The sequence below is a fragment of the Myodes glareolus genome, chromosome 13, assembly GCF_982192425.1.
Source record: "Myodes glareolus chromosome 13, mMyoGla1.1, whole genome shotgun sequence".
In the NCBI taxonomy this organism is placed as follows: Eukaryota; Metazoa; Chordata; class Mammalia; order Rodentia; family Cricetidae; genus Myodes; species Myodes glareolus.
The window spans coordinates 56,045,622-56,068,234 of record NC_142038.1 but is presented as its reverse complement, the minus strand read 5'-3'; the positions used below and the strand labels follow the sequence as shown (position 1 = coordinate 56,068,234).

Here is a 22,613-nt window from a genome sequence, read left to right as displayed (position 1 = left end):
AAAGAAGGTGGAGTCAGGGAGAAGCCATGTAGCCACTGAAGGAGACAGACACTCCAGAACCTTGCCAGGAAACCACAAGCCTTATAATAATACAAAGAATAACAAAAATGGGTTATCCAAGTGGTGATTTGGGATCTGAATGGCCAGGAAATGAACAAGCAGACTCTGCCTCCTGAATGGCACCCACTGTCTGGGGCATGGCTCCACAAAAGACCTTAAAAAAAGCTTTTAAAAAGAGGACTTCTAGACCCAAAAAAATGGGGGCCAGGTACAGTTTCTTGGTAGTCACATTGTTTTTATATATGCTGTGTTTGCTTGCAGCAAGCAGAGATGTGACTCCTTTAAGAAGACTTCCTGGTTCATACTAGCAGCAGGAACAGCTCTGGCTCTTTAGGGAGGTCCAGCTATGGAGCATTTAGATGGGGTTTGTGAGCAGAGTGCTACAATTTGCTTAATGGCAACATAGACCCACTGAGTGCCTAAAATGGGACTGTGAGCATGACTCACAGAGCTGGTGCTTAACAGACTGCTGCCATGTTGGCCTGGGAAGAGCCAAAAGACAAAGCAGCCTTAGTCCTAGCCACATCGCTTGGCATTTTAAGAAGCAGTCCTGGTTAGAAAGGATTACAGATAAGCAATAAAGGCAGATTCAGTTGAAAAAGACCTCTAAATGGGTCACAGTGTTGGACAAATGTACATAGGCTTGGGAGAGAGAGGAAAAAGAGTATAAACAATTATAATGTAAAAGAGTACAAACAGTCATAAATTAAAGAAGTAAAGAACAAAATAAATACTAAAGTTGTAAAAAAAAGTAATACAATAAGAAAAATAAGCCATGAAAAGATGGAAAATACACAGAGAATCTGGATTATGTATATATATATATATATATATATCTGAAGATATGTTGCTTTGGAAAAAAAGTTCTGCTTTTGATTCCAGAGAATGAGAACCTGTGAATTCCTTGCAGACTAATGTGAGTTAATGGAACAAGAGCCCCTAAAAGGTCTCAGCAAACCCCAAAGAGATCTCACCTAACAAAAAGCAGGAAGCAGTTTGGATATAACTATATCCAAATTCCCAAATATTGTTTGTAGATGTTTGTTTACATTTAAAGGAAGATATGATCAAGAGGTGAATTCGTTGCATTGGTATGGATCTTGGTATATCGATACAAATTTAAGATCAATTTTGTTATATGTATATTTCTGCTCTTGATTAAGTACTGTGTTTGTGCAGCTCATTTAAAAATGTAATGCATAATTAAGAAATACAGGTTAATAGATAATCATCCATAATAGTCAAGTTTGTACTCATGCTAGTTAGGTTTTCTAAATGTACAGAGATATGTTCCAGATGGATAGGTATTCTTCAAACCTTTCAAAGATTTACAGAATATGGCATTTGAAATGTTTTAAGAACATAGACTTTTCACGACAATGAGACAGATCTGCTCCTGGCAGCACCAATCTACTTCAAGAAGATGATGGGCATCAAAGAGGCTCCTTATGGAGTTTGTTAGTCATTTGGGTAACAAAGTGCTCTTGCCTGGACTGCTTGATGGTATGCTGTATAAACTGGACATTCAGGACCCACAAAAGAATGACTGCTGAAGCTGCCTAAAGAAGGTGAGACAGTCCTTCAAGATTCCTGCTTCATGAAAGAGTCTGCCAGAAATTCTGCAGGATACAGAAGAAAGTGACTGACAATATAGGTAGAACTGTCTTTAAAATTTCCTGCTTCATGGAAAAGACTGCCAAATTCTTTGGGCCTGTAGTCTGAAGATGGATGCCACAATGTTACAGAAGAACTTTGGGTGACTGTCCAAGGCAGTGAGATGTTTCTGTCAATTCTAGAGTTTTGGAAGTTGCTTACAATGCACTTCCTTTTTACATTGGTAATATCATATCCTTCTGGAGTCTTTGATGGAGTTGAAGAGTAGAGAGTTATAGTTTTCTATAGTTATGATAGAAAAATCAAGTAAATATGAAATTGTAACTATAATTCTTGTTTAATAACTGTTTTGTTATATGTAATTTTACTATGTTAAAGTTAAAATCTTTTTTATTTAGACAGAAAAAGGGAGATGATATGGGATTCTCCTCTTTATGCTGTGAATATATTTTATTGCCATTGGTTAATAAAGAAGATACTTTGGTTCTGTTGAAGTGCAGAACAGAGCAAGGCAGGAATTCCAAGCAGAGATAGAGGAGAAAAGAAGGCAGAGTCAGGGAGATGCCATGTAGCCACTGAAGAAGACAGACACTCTGGAACTTTGCCAGTAAACCATGAGCCTCATGGTGACACATAGAATAATAAAAATAGGTTAATTTAAGATCTAAGAGATAGCTAGAAATACGCTTAAACTATTGTCCAAACAGTATTGTAATTAATATGTTTCTGTATGATTGTTTTGGGTCTGGGTAGCTGGGAAACAAACAAGCAGACTCTGCCTACAGCCTTTATTTTTCATAATAACAATATTCTACTCTCTCCAACCTCAAAACCATCTCTTCAGTAGCAATTTCTAGAACACTTCTGTTTTACTCTTTAGAATAATTAGATACATTAATCTGTGCTAATATATAAGTTATTCTACATGGCTTGGGGCCCTACCCGCAGACCCCAAGCATTTACATTTTAACAGGAATTTTCTATGACACAAAGAAGTGAATCTATTAGTTCACATTTTATATGCTAAGTAGGACATTTTAGTGTGATACAAGCTATACAATTTCTCTCAACCCACTTTAGGAAGTTTTTATTCTACCAGAGCTATTGAGACACATAAACAGTGCAGCAAATTTGCTCCATGCTGGTTAATTGCACTAGTTTTTCAGGGTTTTCTTTGCACGTTAATGTTCACTGTACTCTGCATACACCCTGGTCCTATCACCAAAGCACTTTGCCCCTTAAATGAGCTCCCTATTTAGAGAAGCATGGCAAGTAATTTAGAAAGAATATTCTATGTGTAGTATTTTATTACGCTTCTATATAACTTGTTATAGTCCTTGCCAATTGCTCAGAAAGAATATGAATCTTTTGGGTGAGCATATTTGCAGTGTTCATGATATGTAAGTGTAATTAAGGTCTAAAATATTAAAATAAGGAAAGAGTTTTCAATCTATTCAACTATGATAGTGTGTCTTCTTTGAAAATAAGGTAATAATACAGCCAGAAAGTTGGTTTTATAAATTTCTGTTCTGTGAAGACCAAATAAATACTATAACAATTAGATAACTTTGTCATGATGGATTCGGGTTTATTGAAGTTGTCTTCCTTCCATAAGAAAAGTGGCTGAAGAAAAAAAAGAATTGAACAGGTCCTCAAGGCCAACTTAAGTAAACTATGACCTGCATTAATATAATGAGCTCAAGTCATCATAATGCAATAATAAAGAAATGGACAACTGGATTCCAGATAAAAAGACACAATCAGTTCTTAAAGACAAGGAGATGAGGGGCAAGCAAAGTAAGGAAGCTTAATAAAAAATAATTCTTGCCTATTTCTCTACAGAACTTATTCCAGCATCTTGTATAATGCCTGAAAACTACTTTATAAATATATTAATATTGGATAAAGAGGAAAGTCAAGAGGATAAAAAGGGTCAAAAACAGAAAAATAATGACACTTGCATATTTTTAATTTTCCAATGAAATTTTCTTCATGCCAATAACTAGCCATGAAAAGTTATCTACCTTGATCAACATATTAGTATAAGGAGATCAACGCTGATTTAATCCTAAAAGAAAGATGGTATGAAATAACTTGAGACACAATCAGAATTTTTTCTCTTCTACTCTTCTGACCAATCAGTGTCAAAGCCACTACTCTGACATGGCTTCACAGTTCCTGTCCAGTTTCCAGCACAGGGGCTTTGCTGACTCATGTGTGGATAGCAAACAAAAGCCAGATCATTCTGTAAATTGTTGAATTTTGTCTTTTAATAAAGTATATTTCCATCCTGAGGTGCTGTGTGAACTAAGCTGTCCTTGTCCAACACCTCATGATTGTCTGTGTAATCCGTTCGCTGTATACTCTCATTTGTCCTTTATCTTCCCCACCTTTCCAAGAGCACTGGAAAGGCATTCTCTCCGTTTGAGCTCATAACATGTTTAATATCATAACTGGTTGTGATGACAGAGGGAGGGAGATAATCATTGGTTCATACACAATTTACACAAAATTAAAATACTCTGTATGCGCAGGAAACACAAGTCCTTCAGGGTTCCGTCTATCACCTAATATTTTATCCAGGGACAGCTAGCTGAGACTTTCTGTTTTCAGCTTTGCTAATTAGTCAGGTCAGGTACTTGAGTTCCTGGTGTTTTATGTCTGTCTTCAAGTGAAAAACAGTAATCACGTACAGATAACATTCAAACTATATAAAGGTGCCAACAAACAGTGCTGTGGACTAAAATTCTTAGTCAACACATAAAATCTTGATGTGCATATTTATGTTTTGGCTTTAAGGGAATCTGTCTTTATTTCAGTAAAAGAAAAAAAAATACAGCTAGTTTTAAAATTCTCACAGAGTGAGTGCCAGGGTTTCTCTGCAGCTTTGGAATCTGTCCTGGCACTCACTCTGTAGACCAGGCTGGTCTCAGACTCACATAGATCCACCTGTCTCTGCCTGCTGAGTGCTAGGATTAAAGGTGTGTGCCATCACTGTCCCATTTAAGGAATGCATCTGAACAAACAATCCTAGACTGTTATCTCATAATCCTCTAAGGATTCCAGACTTCCTTGAAAAACCTTCTTGAAGAAGAACTTCTTAATTCTAGAATGGCTGCCTGGAAATTGATGCCTGACACATGAACCTAGTTCATAGCAAGCAGAGCTTGGAGGAGGGAAGACTTCTCTATCCTTCCCACGTCATTCCATGCAGCATCTTGTTGCTCTCCTATACCACAGACTGTCTTCAGAGGAAAAAAAAATGCTCCTGTAATTTCTCATAACTTCTCTTCCTGAACTGAAAATACCTCAAGATTTAAAATATAATATTTAGATTTTTATTTATGATGGTCAAAACATTGTATTACTAGATTAGAAATGCAAACTTTGCATTTCTAAAAATTTGCATTTCTAAAAATTCTCAATGGCTGACATGCAATGGTCAAATCTAAAGAGTTATAATATGTGGCATGCTCATTTATTGACATAAAGGTTCAGACAACAGGATCTTAATATGAATGCTACTTCTTAGTATCTCTAAATAATTATCCTATGAAGAAAATCAAGCTATATTTAGAATTATGTAAAATGTTAAGAGATGTTCCATTTCAACTCCAATCTAGCCCCATTCTGTTCTATTATTACTAATGTGATTCTTTAATGAAATCTTTTTCCATTGGAAAATTAAGCCAACTCTAAATGTTCATTCCATAGTTATTTTCTATAAATCTGAGAAATGGAAATCACTGGTTACTAACTTTGAATATGTGACCAATAGATATGGAGCAGAATCCTTTCTTTGAGAACAACATTGACATAATCAATATTCCTAAGTTCTGTTTTATGGAGAGTCCAAAAACTTCAGTTTGATTTTCAAATGAAACAAAGATTATACTAAGTCGAAGGTGAGGGAAAAAATAACCCAACAAACTAATTCTCATATTTCAGAAAAATATACCTAGAAATCTCAGTTACTATGATGACAAATATCTCTAGATAAGTACAGAAAATATTCCTTTCCTTTTTCAGAGATAAGTATCCATGATGGGTGCTATTCTTCTCTAATTTGTAAGATATTCAAGCTATAATAACATGAATTTCCCCTAGAAATGTCATTAAGTCATCAGCAAAAGTATAGCCAAGCAGCTGGAACAGACACAAAGTAAATTGTCTGAGCCTTTCGCCCTCTACCATCAGGATAACAATGGAAAATCGTTAACCAATATCCCATTACAGAAGCCAAGAAATGAGAGGATGAGAGAGTCAAATTGACAGCAATAAACTGCTGTTTCCATTTTCAACCTTCTTTCAACACCACCTTGTTTATTTCTAGATAAAAGTTTAATTTCAGCTGTTAGCACTCAAAGTCCAGGCAGCCTAATTGCAAGAAACAGATGTTCTCTCAGCCTATCTGCAAGAGTCATCACCATACACGTCACATTTGTTCCTTGTAAAGGAGATGCTGACGACATATTTACATCTATTACCTTATTCCAGAAATTACATGAAGGACTTGTATGCAAGGCCAGTTTATGCAACACCAGTACACAAAGACGAAAAATAGTGAACAACAAAGTACATTTGTGATATCATATAGTGTATATTATATTATCCCAGCAATATGCAAGATTCAGAGCTTTTAGCCAGAGATTCCCCCTTGTCTATAGCTGAAAGTGGGTGACAAAAACCTAACAGCATCCCAAAATTAAGATATTTCAAATATCAACTAAGAGAACAATCAATCGCTGAAGCTGATCACTTTTCAAACTGCACAAAGTGATTATTTCAGAAACAAAATTCAATTCCTCAGAGAATTCATCAGGTTAATAGTATTCCAATTTGCTATTAAATTAAATCTTATTAATTCAGTTTGCCTAAGAGGAGGTCTTAGGGAACCATTAGACTTGTTTAAAGGTAATATATTGGGGCCTGGAAAGATGACTTTACAGTTAAGAGCACTTGTTGGCCTTGTAGAACACCAGTGTTCACTCTCTAAGACCCACAGAGTTGTTCACAACAACCCATAGTTCCAGCTCAGGGTTTCTTTTGACCTCTGTGGACACCAGCCACACATGAAATACACATGTATATACGCAGTCAAAGCACTCACACACAAAATAAAATATATAAATATTTAAAAAAAGCTAGTACATTTGATTATTTCAGCAACATAATTCATCCACGTGTTCTGTAGAATTTTCAGGAAGGAGTACAAAAGCGTTAGCGAAGAGATAATTTCACGTGTCAATCTCCTGATGAAGATTATAAACTAGGAGATGTTACTCCTGCACAAAAACTGATCGTCGGGAGAGAGAAAGCAACAGAAGTGACTGGGAATAGAGCACACGGTGATGAAGAGCAAAGAGCTCCCATTCCGCCAGCAAGCCTATGGAAGGAGCCCTGCAGTTCTGTTCCTCCCTTGCAGAAAAGTAAAGCTCAGTGCAACCTTAAGCTTAATGCATTTCTAACCAAAAAAAAATCCAATGATGGACTCTGCTTGAGAGTTTTCAGCTCCCTCTAAAGCAGTTTTCTGAATGAGTAAAGCAATTTTAAAGGCATCATTCTTGCTTCAAACAAGGGAGAAAGCTTGTTCCTCTCAGCAGGGATTCCCTACTGCTATGCTGGGAAGAAAACTACACTAGAGGAAGTTAGCATGCTGGGTTTGGGACACAAATCATACTTTGACTCAGTGTGTCTCAGTTTCCTCATCTACAAACAAGGATGCTAAGTGAAATTATACCTAGATTTAAATGCTTCTCCAAATACGTCTTTGAGAAAAGAAACTAATTCTACAATAGGAAACCAGAGACTGAAAACGTGATCGAGTGTGTATGTAATCATATCAGCTATAAAACTCAGAGCAAAGGTTTTTAGTTCTTTCTTTTTCTAATGGAAAATATCCATTAGTGAATCCATAAATCAGCATAATGGATTCCCACAATCATTTACCAGAATAACTTGGACAAAATATAAAATATGAAAATGCATTATGAGAAGAAAGGACAAACACTCTCTCATGACTCAGAAATGTGTATAGATATATTCATGTGTCTATACGCTGAGTGATAGAACAAATTACACTTTTATTCTCTAGCATTATCAATAGTGCTTAAACGTACCACTTTACAGTGTATCTAGTTAAACTAGACGAGAAAAGCAACTCTTACTTACCAATCGTGGGGTCATGATAATCTGGAAACTGGTGGCTTATAAACTGCATTGTCACTGCTGAAGAAGAGAAAACAGTCAGCTCTTCCCTATAAATTATTCATCGACATAGCCCTGCATTTTCATCTTTTCTGCTAAGTAGCTCTCTTGTATGAGGGACTACATTAATTATGTGACATTAGCTAACACATGGTAATGATGGCAATAACACATAGTTACCAAAACAACAAGGTCTATACTATACATTTGTAGTAAATAGGTTCAACGCTTAAGTGTGTTTCAATACCTGGTGTAAGAAGAATATGACCTAGTGATAGAGCCTCTCAGTCGGCTCTGGTTAGTTGGTGGTTGTTAAGAAGTTTCTGGAATTTTTTTGTCCTGAGTTTTATAATAGTAGCTGAATCTATGTCACCCCATGAGTGGTCAGAACCTGGCATCAAATTGAACAACGAATGATAGCTGAGGTAATCTGTCACCTCCACCTGTAAGATTCAGTGCATCTAAACTGAAATGAAATACCCTCACTCTGTCTCTAGAAATTGAAGAATACACACCTGCTTGCTGAAGTGAGAAACTGCCTCAACATACATCCCATGACAAATCCATTTAGCTGATTTAGGCCACAATGTTGAAAATATCCTTAGATTCTCCCCTCTTACATCCTCCATACAATGATCAAAATATCCAGTTTACCTGAAACACCTTTGCATTATGTCTAGATGCCTTCTTCCTCGGCATCAGTTCAGAGTCTTATCCTCTTTAAACTGCGTTCTTTCTGTAAATTCGCCTTACAAGACAAGTCACAATGGTACCCTAACAGTCATTCAGCAGCCTGTTTGTCACTGACCACTCGGGTAAAGACCACAGCCTTGAAAACAGCATCAGCCTGTAGGGGTTTTAGTGCTATCCTACCTCTCAGGCCAAGTGTGTGTCTTGTGTTCAAACCTTCTGAGCTAATCTCCTTGAGCAAGCCTTTGCTACTTGTTCTAGAATAGCATCAATGTCACCGCCCCGGATCTTACTTTACAACTAACACCGAACCAGACTTATCTTAGCCCTCTTCTCACTGAAACCTCAACTTTAGAACTTTGGTGCTGTATTTTTTAGCAACTCAGTTCCTGCAAGAATATTGTTGATTCTGTTTGGAGAGACTCTTCCACCATTTGCAACTGATGATCACTTGACTAGGAAATGTTCTTTCAGGACCATCTAACACATGTTTGATTCCCAGTTGGTGGCACTGGCTTGGGAGGTTGTGAAATGTTGTGAGGTGGAACCTAGAGGGAGGAAACGAATCCCTGGAGGTGTGGCTTTGAGAGCGGTGTTTGTCACCAGTCATTTCCTAGCTCTACGCTTCCTGTATGTCAGGTGAAGAACCAGCTCCTCCAGCATGTCCCTCCCTGTGACACATCATGCCCGTCTATGCCTATGGTTTGTGATCCTAGAGAGCCAAGTAATAAGGTGAACCCAAAGAAAAACATATATACATTCTCCTGGAAATTGGAAGCAGACAATAACGCCGGGCAAAAGTTGGGAGCATGGAGGTGGAGGTGGAGTGGTAGAAAGGGGACAGGTAGAGAGAGAAGGGAGAAGGAGAAGATTAGGGAGAGCTTGGGGGAATGGGATGGTTGAGATGGAGAAAGGGTGGATATGGGAGCAGGGAAGAAGATATCTTAATTAAGGGAGCCATTATAGAGTTGGCAAGAGACTTGACTCTAGAGGGGTTCCCAGGAGTCCACGGGGATGTCCCCAGCTAGGTCCTTGGGCAGTAGAAGAGAGGGTGCCTTAACTGGCCTTGTCCCATAGTCACACTGATGAATATCTTGAATATCACCAAAGAACCTTTGTCTGGCAATGGGTGGAGATAGAGACAGAGACCCACATTGGAGCACTGGACTGAGCTCCCAAGGTCCAGTTGAAGAGAAGAAGGAGAGAGACGATGAACAAGGAAGTCAGGGCAGCGAGGGGTGAGTTCACCCACTGAGACGGTGTGACTGATCTAATGGGAGCTCACCAAGGCCAGCTGGACTGGAACTGAACGAGCATGTGATCAAACCAGACTCTATGAATGTGGCTGACAATGGGGGCTGACTGAGAAGCCAATGATAATGGCACTGGGATTTGATTCTACTTCATGTACTGGCTTTTTGGGATCCGAGTCTGTTTGGATGCATACCTTCCTAGGCCCAGATAGAGGGGTGAGGGCCTTGGACTTCCCACAGGGCAGCTTGTACCCTGCCTTCTCTTATAACTTGAGAGGAAGAGGTGAGGGGGAGGGGAATGGGAGGAGGGGAGGAGGTGGAAATTTTGAAGGGAAAGTTCATAGCACTAAGTACCCACATAAAGAAAACGGAGAAATCTCACATTAAAGACTTAACAACACACCTGAAAGCTCTGGGAAAAAAAAGAAGCAGACTCACCCAGGAAGAGTAGAAGACTGGAAATAATCAAACTGAGGCCTGAAATCAACAAAATAGAAACACAGAAAACAATCCAAAGAATCAACTAAACAAAGAACTGGTTCTTTGAGAAAATCAACTAGATTGACAAACCCCTATCCAAACTAATCAAACGGCAGAGAGAAAATATGCAAATTAACAAGATCAGAAAATGAAAAGGGGGACATTACCACAGACACTGAGGAAATTCAGAAAATTATTAGGTCTTACTACAAAAGCCTGTATGCCACAAAATAGGAAAATGTAAAAGAAATGGACTTTTTTTTAGGTAAGTACCATATACCAAAATTAAATCAAGACCAGGTGAACAATTTAAATAGACCTATAAGTCGTGAGGAAATAGAAGCTGTCATCAAAAGCTTTCCTCTTACCACTGCTTTCATAGTGTCCCACAGGTTTGGGTATGTTGTGTCTTTATTTTCATTGAATTCAAGGAAGACTTTAATTTCTTTCTGATTGAGATTTTGTTAAATGACATACGTGAAGAAGCTAATAAAATTCTTGAAGTTAGATCTTTAAACTTAATGCCAAAAAAGAGCATATAATTTTTCTCATCAAAATTATAGGCCAAGAAAACCCACCTAACCCCCACGACCTCAGAAGAACTCTGAAACACACAGGCTGCAATTGTTCAAAGCAGACCAAGAGGTGAATGATCACCCAAATAGTTGGAAAGCTCACTCTCTAGGGCCTAGATACTGGGGCAAAATCCCAGCCCCTCCTTCACCTGCTTTACTAGACAGCCAGTAGCAAGCTTCATGTAGGTATGCGGCTCCAACAACCCCATCCCATCGATTGGACCCTGCAAGCTATAAGTCCCGAAATCCCATTAACTGCAATGTCAGAGGAACTCTGAAGCACAGACTGGAACTGCATAGAGTGGACCAAGAGAGCAGACCAAAAGAACCCTCAGCAGCTCCCTGAGACACAGACAGCTGCAAGGATTGGATCAAGAGGAAAAGACACTGCCAGCACCAAATGGAGGAAGACATGGGTATGCACCAATGCAAGAATTTATTCAACAACCCAAAAAGCAACATGGTAACACCAGAGCCCAGTGGTCATACAACAGGAAGACTTGATCATCCTAACTCAGAAGAAGCAGAAGAAAACAATTTTAAATATAACTTTATGAAAATGATAGACGCTCTTAAAGAAGAAATGAAAAATTCCCTTAAAGAAAGAGAAGTAAAAACAAAAAAAATCAAAAGAAATCAAAAAAATCAAGAAACTCAAAGAAACTAAGAAACAGCAATCAAACCAGCAAAGCAAATGGTTCAAGACTTGAAAACTGAAATGTATTCAATAAAAAAACACAGACCAAGAGAATTCTGGAAACGCATAACCTGGGTAAATGAATGGGAACTACAGAGACAAGCAAAACCAACAGAATACAAGAGATGGGAGAGAAAATCTCAGGTATTGAAGGTACTATAGGGGAAATAAATTCACAAGTCAAAGAAAATGTTAAATCCAATAAATAGTTAACACTGGACACCATTGAAAAGACCAAACCTAAGAATAATAGGGATAAAAGAAGGGGAAGAATTCCAGCTCAAAGACACAGAAAATATATTAAACAAAATCATAGAAAAAAAACTTTCCCAACCTAAGGAAAGGTATATCTATGAAAGTCCAAGAAGCTTGCAGAACACCAAATACATTGAACCCAAAAAGAGTCCCCTCAGCATATAATAATCAAAACTGAAAACATACAAAACAAAGAAAGGATATTAAGAACTGCAAAGGAAAAAAGCCAAGTAACATATAAAGGCAAACCTATCAGAATTATACCCAACTTCTCAATGGAAACCCTGAAAGTCAGAAGGTCCTGGATAGATGTATTGAAGACACTAGAGACCACAGATGCATGTCCAGACTACAATACCCAGCAAAGCATTCAATCACCATCGATGGAGAAAACAAGATATTCCATGACAAAACCAGACTTAATCAATACCTATCCACAAATTCAGCTATACAGAAAGTACTAGAAGGAAAACTCCAACCCAAGGAGACTAACTGCACCCACAAAAACACAGTCAAAAGATAACTTCACACCAGCAAACCCCAAAGAAGGGAAACACACAAACTTTACCACCAAAAAATAACAGGATTTAACAACCACTGATCATTAATATTGCTTGATATCAATAGACTAAGTTCACCTATAAAAAGACACAGGCTAACAGAATAGATACAATAGCAGAATCCATCCTTCTGCTGTATACAAGAAATACACCTCAATTTCAAAGACAGGCATTACTCAGAATAAAGATTTGGAAAAAGATTTTCCAATCAAATAGACCCAAAAAACAAACAGGTTTGGCTATCCTAATACCTAACAAAATAGACTTCAAACTAAAATCAATCAGATGAGATGGCGAGCAACACTTCATACTCATCACAGGAAAAATCCATCACAATGAAGTTTCAGTCCTGAACATCTGTGCCCCAAATACAAGAGCACCCCCATATGTAAAAGAAACATTACTAAAGCTTAAACTACATATCAAACCCCACACACTAATGATAGGAGACTTTAACACCCCACTGTCTCCAATGGACAGATCAACCAGACAAAAATTGAACAGAGAAATAAGAGAGCTAACAGATGTAACGACTCAAATGGATTTAATGGACATCTATAGAACATTTCACCCAAACACAAATTAATATACCTTCTTCTTCACACCTCATGGAATCTACTCAAAAACTGACCACATATTTGGCAACAAAGCAAACCTCAAAAGATACAAAAAATTAGAATAACCCCCTGTATCTTATTAGATCACCATGATTTAAAATTAGTATTCAACAATAACTCCAATTGTAGAAAATCTACAAACTCATGGACATTGAACAGTGCTCAATTGGTTCACCCTTGGGAAGAAAGAAAGAAAGAAAGAAAGAAAGAAAGAAAGAAAGAAAGAAAGAAAGAAAGAAAGAAGGGAGGGAGGGAGGGAGGGAGGGAGGGAGGGAGGGAGGGAGGGAGGGAGGGAGGGAGGGAGGGAAGGAAGGAAGGAAGGAAGGAAGGAAGGAAGGAAGGAAGGAAGGAATCAAAGCCTTCCTAGAATTCAATAAAAATGAAGGCACAATGTACCCAAACCTATGAGACACCATGAAAGCAGTACTAAGAGGAAGTTCATAGCACTAAGTGCCCACATAAAGAAAGTGGGGAAAACTCACACTAGTGACTTAATAGTACATCAAAAAGTGCTAGAACAAAAAGAAACATACTCACGTAGGAGGAGTAGATGACAGAAAGTAATCAAATTGAGGTTCAAAATCAATAAAATAGAAACAAAGAAATCAATGCAAAGAATCAATGAAAAAAAGAACTAATTCTTTGATAAAAATCAACAAGATAAACAAACCTTTATCCAAATTAATCAAAAGGCAGAGAGAGAACATCCAAATTCACAAAATCAGAAATGAAAAGGGAGACATAACAGACATGGAGGAAATCCAGAGGAACATTAGGCCATAATAATGATAAAAAAAAACCTGTATCCACAAAATTGGAAAATATAAAAGAATAGATAATTTTCTGAACAGGTACCACATACCACAATTAAATCAAGACCATGTAAACAATTTAAATAGACCTATAACCTGCAAGATAATAGAAACAGTAATCAAAAGTCTTCCAGCCACAAAAAAACAGGGCCAGATGGTTTCAATGTAGAATTCTACCAGAACATCAAAGAAGAGATAATATCTATACTCCTCAAAGTGTTCCACATAATAGAAACAGAAGGAACATTACCAAACTCTTTATGAGGCTACAGTTACACTGATATTGATACCACACAAAGACTCAACCAAAAAAGAGAATTACAAACCAATCTCCCTCATGAACATTGATGCAAAAATACTCAATAAAATATTGGCAAACAGAATCCCAAAACACACAAAAAAACATTCACAATATTCAAGTCAGCTTCATCCCAGAGATGCAGGGATGGTTCAACATAAGAAAGTCTATTACTGTAATCCACCATGTAAATAAATGGGAAGAAAAAAAAATGTGGTCAACTCATTAGATGCTGCAAAAGCATTCAACAAAATCCAACCACCCTTCATGATAAAGGTTCTGGAGAGATCAGGGAAACAAGGAACATATCTAAACATAACAAAAGCAATATACACCAAGCTTACAGACAACATTAAATTAAATAGAAAGAAACTCAAATACATTCCATTAAAATCAAGAACAAGACAAGGCTGTCTACTCTCTCCCTATCTACTCAACATAGTTCTTGAAGTTTTAGCTTGGGCAATAAAACAACAGAAGGAGATCAAGGGGATACAAATTGGAAAATAAAAAGTCAAACTTTTGCTATTTGTAGATGATATGATAGTATTCATAAGTGACTTCAAAAACTCTACTAGGGAACTCCTCCAGCTGATAAATACCTTTAGTGATGTGGCAGGATACAAGATCAACTCAAAAAAATCAGTAGCTCTCCTATATACAAATGATAAAGAAATCAGAAAAACATCACCATTCACAATAGCTACACATAAAATGAAGTATCTTGGGTTTACCACTAACAAAAGAAGTGAAAGTCCTGTTTGACAAGAACTTTAAGTCTTTGAAGAAAGAAATTGAAAATGATATCAGAAAATGGAATGATACCTTATGCTCTTGGATAGACAGGATCAACATAATAAAAATGGCAATCCTACCAAAAGCAATCTAAAGATTCATTGCAATCTCCATCAAAATCCTAACACAATTCTTCACAGACCTCAATAAAAAAAATACTCAACTTAATATGGAAAAAAAAACCCACCGGATAGCCAAAACAATCCTGTATGATAAAGGAACTTCTGGAGGCATCACCATTCCTAACTTCAAGTTCTATTATAGAACTTCAGCAATGAAAACAAGTTGGTACTGGCATAAAAACAGATATGCTGACCAATGGAATCTAGTTGAATACCCAGATACTAATCCATACACGTTTGAACACATGATTTTTTACTATGAAGCTAAAATGCCACAATGGAAAAAAGAAAACTTCTTCAACAAATGGTGCTGGCATAACTGAATGTCAATATGTAGAAAAAATGTAAATAGATCCATATCTATCCCCATGCAAAAACTCAAGTCCAAATGCATTAAAGACTTCAATATAAAGCCAACCACACTGAACCTCATAGAAGAGAAAGTGGAAAGTAACCTTCAATGCATGGGTACAGGAGAACACTTCCTAAATATAATACCAGTAGCATAGACACTGAGAATAACAATAAATAAATGAGACGTCCTGAAACTGAGAAGCTTCTATAAAGCAAAGGATATAGTCAATAAGACAAAAAGGTAGCCTACTGGCAAAGATCTTCACCAACCACACATCAGACAGAAGACTGATCTCCAAAATATAGAAAGAACTCAAGAAATTAGACATCAAAATATCAAATAATCCAATTGAAAACTGGGATACAGATCTAAACAGAGAATTCTCAACAGAAGAATCTCAAATAGCCAAAAGACAGTTAAGAAAATATTTAACGTCCTTAGCCATCAGAGAAAAGCAAATAAAAACAACTCTGAAATACCATCTTACACCGGGCAGAATGGCTAAGATCAAAAACACCAATAATAGCTTATGCTGGAGAGGATGTGAAGTAGGGGAACACTCCTCCATTGATGGTGGGAACGAAAACTTGTCCAACCACTTTGAAAATCAGTATGGTGGTTTCTCAGAAAATTGAGAATAAACCTATCTCAAAACCCAGAAATATCACTCTTGGGCATATACCCAAAGGATGCTCAATCGTACCACCAGGACATATGCTCAACTATGTTCACAGTAGCATTGTTTGTCATAGCCAGAATGTGAAAACAACCTAAGTGCCCCTCAACTGAAGAATGGGTAAGGAAAATGTGATTCATTTACACAATGGAGTACGACACAGCAGGAAAAAATGATATCTTGAAATTTGCATGCAAACGGATGGAACCAGAAAAAAAACATCCTAAGTGAGGCAACCTCGACCCAGAAAGATGAGCATGCTATGTACTCACTAATAAGTGGATACTAGCTATAAAACAAAGGATAATGAGCCTATCACATGAGCCCAGTGAAGCTAAGAAACAAGAAGAACCCTAAGGAAACATATATAGATCCCCCTGGGAAGGGGAAATATACAAGATATTCTGAGAAAATTGGGAGTGCGGAGTGAGGAAAAAGAGAGAGTGGAAAGGGAGGAGGAAGGGAGAAGGGGAAGGGGGGAAGAACTTGAGGGAATGTGCTGGACAAGCTGGGGGAAGGACAGAGAGCAAGAAAAGAGCTATCTTGATTGACAGAACCATTATGGGGCTAGCAAGAAACCTGGCATTAGAGAAATTCCCAGGAATCCACAAGGATGACCCCTGCAAAGACTCTAAGTAACAGTGGAGAGAGTGCCTGAACTGGCATTGTCCAGTAATAAGATTGATGGGCATATTAAATGTCACCACAGAACCTTCATCCAGCAACTGATGAAAGCAGAGGCAGAAATCTAGAGTAGAACACTGTACTGAGCTCCCAAAGTCTAGTCAAAGAATGGGAGGAATAAGAATATTAGCAAAGAGGTCAAGACCATAATGGGGATATCCACTGAAACAGCTTACCTGAGCTAGTGAGAGCTCATCAACTCCAGCCTGACAGCAAGGGAACCAGCATTGGACCAAATCAGGCTCTTTGAATATGGGTGACAATTGTATGGCTGGGGCAGACAGTGGGGCCACTGGCAATGACACCAGGATTTCTCCCTACTGCTTTTTCTGGCTTTTTGAAAGCCATTCTTGTTGGTGGGATACCTTGTTCAGCCTAGATACAATGGGGAGGACCTTGGTCCTGCCTTAAAGCATTGTGTTAGACTTTGCTGACTCTCAATGGGAAGCTTTACCTTCTCTGAGGAGTTGATGGGAGTGGGGTGCAGGGAAGGTGGAGGGAATGGGAGGAGAGGAAGGAGCGGGAACTGGGATTGATATGTAAAATGAGAAAAGATAGGTTTTTAAAGTAAATTTTAAAAGACTATATGTCAAATATGATCTAAATTTAACATTAATTTCCTTGTAAACGATGTCTTCATTAAATTTCTTCGCTACTAAAAATCTATTTGTCTAAGAAGACAAAGAACAAAGATTATCATTCAATTAAAATGCCTTTAAATAATTTAAACAAGAAAAAGATGTTGCATAGTAAAAGTTTTAAATATTTAAGTCTTTTAACATTTAGTGAGCCTCTACTAGGTGGTCAAAGATGATCATAGCAAATTAGTAGGTTCCGTCTTTCAAATGTATTGAATCCAAGATATATTTTAAAATTTCTAAATTAGGAAATTCAGACACATGCATTCAGGAATAGGAAGGCTGACTGAAATGTGTTTGGGTATAAACAGAATATATGAGAATACTAGTTTCCCACTTGTCTTAAGGGGATGTCTAGTGTAGAGGGAAATGGCTGCCCTACAGTTGACTTCCCATTCATGTCAGAGTGTCGACCAGAGGAATGGGATCCTTCCATCAAAGATGTCTCCCACACCATCAAGCATCAGAGTGGTAAGAGCGTGAAGAGAGAATTCCTAGATACTTGCATGAGAAGATATTGGAGAAAATGTTGCAAACACTATATATTCCTCCATGTGCTTTCTGTGTCATAACTTGCTTATTTACCAACCTTGTCTATAACATAGCTACAGTAAATATCAAGAGGAAAAGAAAATATAACTTGTAAAAAGAAAACAGGCTCAAATACACAGGGTAGGGAACAAGATTCAAGATTCAAAGAAAATGTGAAATTTTCAAATTTAAGAAAATTAAATGTCACCCTTTTCTTCCATCAAAGAGCAACAATTGTTTAACTAACCCCATCTTGGTCTTCATATCTTCTGATACCCTGTGAGTTTCTACAAAGAATCCTTTAGACCTTTGTAAGCACAGGTATCTTTTACAAGTCACTGAATTCCTCAAGAAGTTATTACAACAAATTACACTTGTTTACATTTCTGTAGATAGCAGACTATATACTGGTGGTTTTATAAGCAATTATTTACATGGAATGTATATGAATTGCTGACTGAAATGTTCTTGCTTAGATGAATTGAACAGCCATTAAGATCAAGGAACAACAACAGGAGACAAGTCCTGCTATGTTGTGTGATCACTCACACTGCTGTGATAACTGGTGAGTCATTGATTGTAAACATAATACAAAAAAAATTAGAAGTGAAGAGAAAGAACTTTTTTAACTAAGGCACTATCTTTTGATTTCTAAGATTACTGCAAGTACTTTTTAATACCTGCATAGAGAACAAGGATGTTCCTCCTCTGTAGATATGATAATTTATGAAAAGCTAAGCTATATACAAAATATTCATAGAGTTTATATAAAACGCTTTTGCTTTATTGGTGTTTTCTTAACATATTTTGTGTAACTGCAATGATTCCTAAAACTTTATAAAATATTCAGTAAATACACACAATGAGTAATGACCCTAAACAGATTAAACTTCTATACAATAATAGTAATAGATTTAAAACAATAAAAGTAAACCTATTTTATTTGATCTCTCCTTCCTATGAATGTCTTAATTTAAATTTTCATTTTATTATTCAGGAATTTCCATAATTTACTATTTCACTTTCTATTCAACTTTAAATCAACTGTTCTTCTTTTGCATAATGCAGTATTAAACCATCAAATTTACGTTTCTGAGAAATCTGACAATATCATATTTTATCCTCCTCAGAATGTTAGCGGTTTATGGCCAGAGGCAGACTGTCAGTTACATAGAAGAAAAATCATAAAGAGAAAAGAGTTATTTTCTACAGAGTAAAACACAAAACGACAGAAAGTCTGCACAGAAGCCGACGACTCATCACTAATTCACCTAACCACACCCACCCTTTGGAAGGAATCTGATTACTTATGGAAAGCACTAGACTGAAGCACTCTGGATAATGATATAATCTAATAGCAGAGGCAGAGGACAGTCAGTCCCTACTGTCCCTTTGGGAACTGAAGGCCTGAGATGAGAAATATGAAACTAAAAGACTGACTCCAAGGGATTAGTCATATTCCTCTCATTTAGAGGATTTGTTAGGTCTTGAAAAAACTACTTAGACTTACCATTTTTATTTTATTGTAAGTAAAAAAAAAACAATGGATGGAGGAAAGACAAATTAAAGTAGGCTCTAGATTATACATCCTGCCATGCTTCATTCTCTATTCCGTTGCTTATTGTTACCACCAGCACGATCATTGCCATCATCATCTCTTCTTGAACTGCATGAAATACAATTCTCTCACCTTTTACTTCAGTCTCCATCATGTTATTCTTTTCTAGTTCTACTGGTCTTCTGGGATTCTTCATTCCTCCAATTACAGCCCTCCCAAGGAGAGCACTTAGTTAACGCTCTTCTCTATGCCTAGACTACTCTACCTTCACACATCTGTGGGACTAAGTCTCATACATTCCATATTACTCACATATAGATTCCTTGGTAGGTGTTCCATCGCCTCTAAATTTAAATCAAGATTCATTCGTTCTTTAAGGGGGAACACTCCTTCATTGCTGGTGGGACCACAAACTTGGAAATCAGTATGGCGATTTCCCAGAAAATTGAGAATCAATCTACCTCTCAAGACCCAGCAATACAACTCTTGGGCATATACCCAATGGATGCACGCTCATACCACAAGGACATTTGCTCAAATATGTTCATAGTAACATGATTCATAATGGTTTCCAGAACCTGGAAACAATTTAGGCGCCCCTCAACCAAAGACTGGATAACAAAGATGTGGTACATTTACACAATGGAGTACTACTCAGTGGTGAAAAAAAAACAGTGACATCTTAAAAATTTGCAGGCAAATGGATGTAGCTGGAAGAAACCATCCTGAGTGAGGTAACTCAGACCGAGGAAGACAAACACAGAATAACACTTATAACACTTTTAACATAATAAAACTTATAACACTTTATAAGTTTATAAACTTATAAACTTTTATAACACTTTTATAAGTAAAGCAAAGTATAACCAGCCTGTAGTCCATGACCCCAGAGAAACTAGGTAACAAAGAGAACCCTAAGAGAGGCATGGATCCCCCTGGGAAGGAAAAATAGACAAGAATTCCTGAGAAAATTGGGAGCATAGGGTGGGAGAGCAGAAGACAGGAGGAGGGAAGAAAAGGAGAGGGAGGAGACCATGAGGAAACAGGATGGTCAAGATGGGGAAGAAGAGAGAGAGACAGAGACAGAGAGAGAGAAAGAGAGAGAGAGAGAGAGAGAGAGAGAGAGAGAGAGAGAGCAAGGAAACAGATTTTTGATTGAGGGAGCCACTATGTGGCTTCAAGAAACCTGGCACTAGGGACATTATCAGAGATCTACAAGGATGACTCTAGGTAAGACCCTAAGCAATAGTGGAGAGGGTGCCTGAATTGGCCTTCTCTTGTAATTAGATTGATGACTATCTTAATTGTCATCATAGAAACTTTATCCAGAAACTGATGGGAGCGGATGCAGAGGTCCACAGCTAGCACTGGGCAGAGCTCCCAGAGTCCAGTCGAAGAGAGGGAGGAGCCATAACACGAGCAAAGGGATTAGGAACATGATGGGAAATACCCACAGCAACAGTTGACCTGAGTTAGTGGGAGCTCATTTACTTCAGACTGACGGCAGGGGAACCTGCAGAAGCCCAAACTAGGCCCTGTGAATATCAGTGACAGTTATGTGGCTGGGGCAGTCTGTGGAGCCACTGGCACCGGGACCAGGATTTATCCCTAGTACTTGAACTGACTTTTTGGAGCCCATTCTCTTTGGAGGGATACCATGTTCAGCCTAAATATAGCAGGGAGGGCCTTGGTCCTGCCGCAAAGTGATGTGCTGGACTTTGTTGACTCCTCATGAAAAACCTTACCCTCTCTGAGGAGTGGATTGGGGGTGAGGTTGATGTAAGGTTGGGGGAGTGGAAGGGGAAAGAGAGGGAACTGGGATTGGTATAGAAAATGAGAAAAGACTGTTTTTAAAAAATTAAAAATCTCATTCCTTCTCACTGTAACTAACTCCTTGTGTTCTTTTGTTGGCATTAATTAAATAACTGAGATTTAACACTACATGCTTACTACATAATAGACGATGCTTAAGTACTTTAGACATATTAAGGAGTGATATACACCAAAAGAATGTGTAGAGATGGACAGAGAAACATTGATAAATGTATATAACCTTGCATACATATTAATGCTTGCATGTTAACAATGCAATGAAAAAATAAAATTATCATTGGATAATTATTAGAATATCTAAATATGGTAAAACAAAATTCTATGGCAAGGATTTAATAGATTTACAATTTCAAACACCTCTAGAAATGTAATATTTCTGCTATGAGAAATTATATTCATGTAGTTCCTAAGAAAGATAACTGTGAACATTTAATTGTCAGAACAATATTCTATGGCCTGGCACCAACTTCTGTAAACAGAAGTTTCTACTGCTATGATAAAACCCTATGAACAAAAGTAACTTGTGTAAGGTGGGGGTAGTTGCTACATCTTATGTTTCTACACCACAGTTTGTCACTGAGGGAAGACAGACCAGGAAATCAAACAGGAGAGGAGCCTGGAGGCAGAAACTAATGCAGAGACTATGAAGGGGAACTACTTACTGGCTTGCTCCACGTGACTTGTTTGGCCTGCTTCTAGCTCCCATGACCACCAGTCCAGTGGTTCATGGCCCACAGTGAGCTGAGCCTTCCCCCAAGAATCAATAAAGAAAACACACCAAAGGTTTGCCCACAGTCCAATCTGATGTGGACATTTTCTCAATTGAATTTCCTTCTTTCCAAATGACTCTGAACTGTGTCAAGCTGGTATAAAACTAGGAAGCATAACAAGTACATTAAAAATTCGGCTACAACTTTTTTAAATGTCACTGCTTAAAATTATCTTGAGATTATAGTCTTTAAAATAATTTGTTTATGATGTAACATTTGCATATCTGTTTAAAAACATAAAAGTTGGTTGCTTAATCTTACAAATTTCAAGAAGAAACAAGTTATCAAGTCTAAGATCACTGTATACTTCAGGTTGAGGATCTATTGAGGAATCAAAGAGATTGGACCACATGTCTCCAAAGCTATGATTTTTATTTAATGTACTCCAAATTCTATTCTCTTAACAGAAAATGTGTGTTTGATCACGAGTTTGTCAAAGATGTCTTCTAATACATGACCATACATTGAGTCACTACTTTTTGAATAACAAAAGAATACATCTAAAATCCTGTCTGATCTCAAGGTTAACCTGA

The 22,613-nt window shown here is 37.5% G+C and overlaps 1 protein-coding gene across 4 annotated transcripts in view; it reads right to left on the bottom strand.

Annotated features, from left to right (window-relative positions):
* Rit2 (Ras like without CAAX 2) overlaps positions 1 to 22,613 on the bottom strand; it is a 349,321-nt gene that overhangs the window by 279,013 nt on the left and 47,695 nt on the right. For all 4 annotated transcript variants that reach the window (XM_085700026.2, XM_048442357.3, XM_085700025.2 and 1 more), the window contains exon 2: positions 7,846 to 7,902. In XM_085700026.2, the coding sequence (XP_085556152.1) occupies positions 7,846 to 7,894 (49 nt within the window). In that variant the 5' untranslated portion in view covers positions 7,895 to 7,902. The remainder of the gene's footprint in view (positions 1 to 7,845; positions 7,903 to 22,613) is intronic.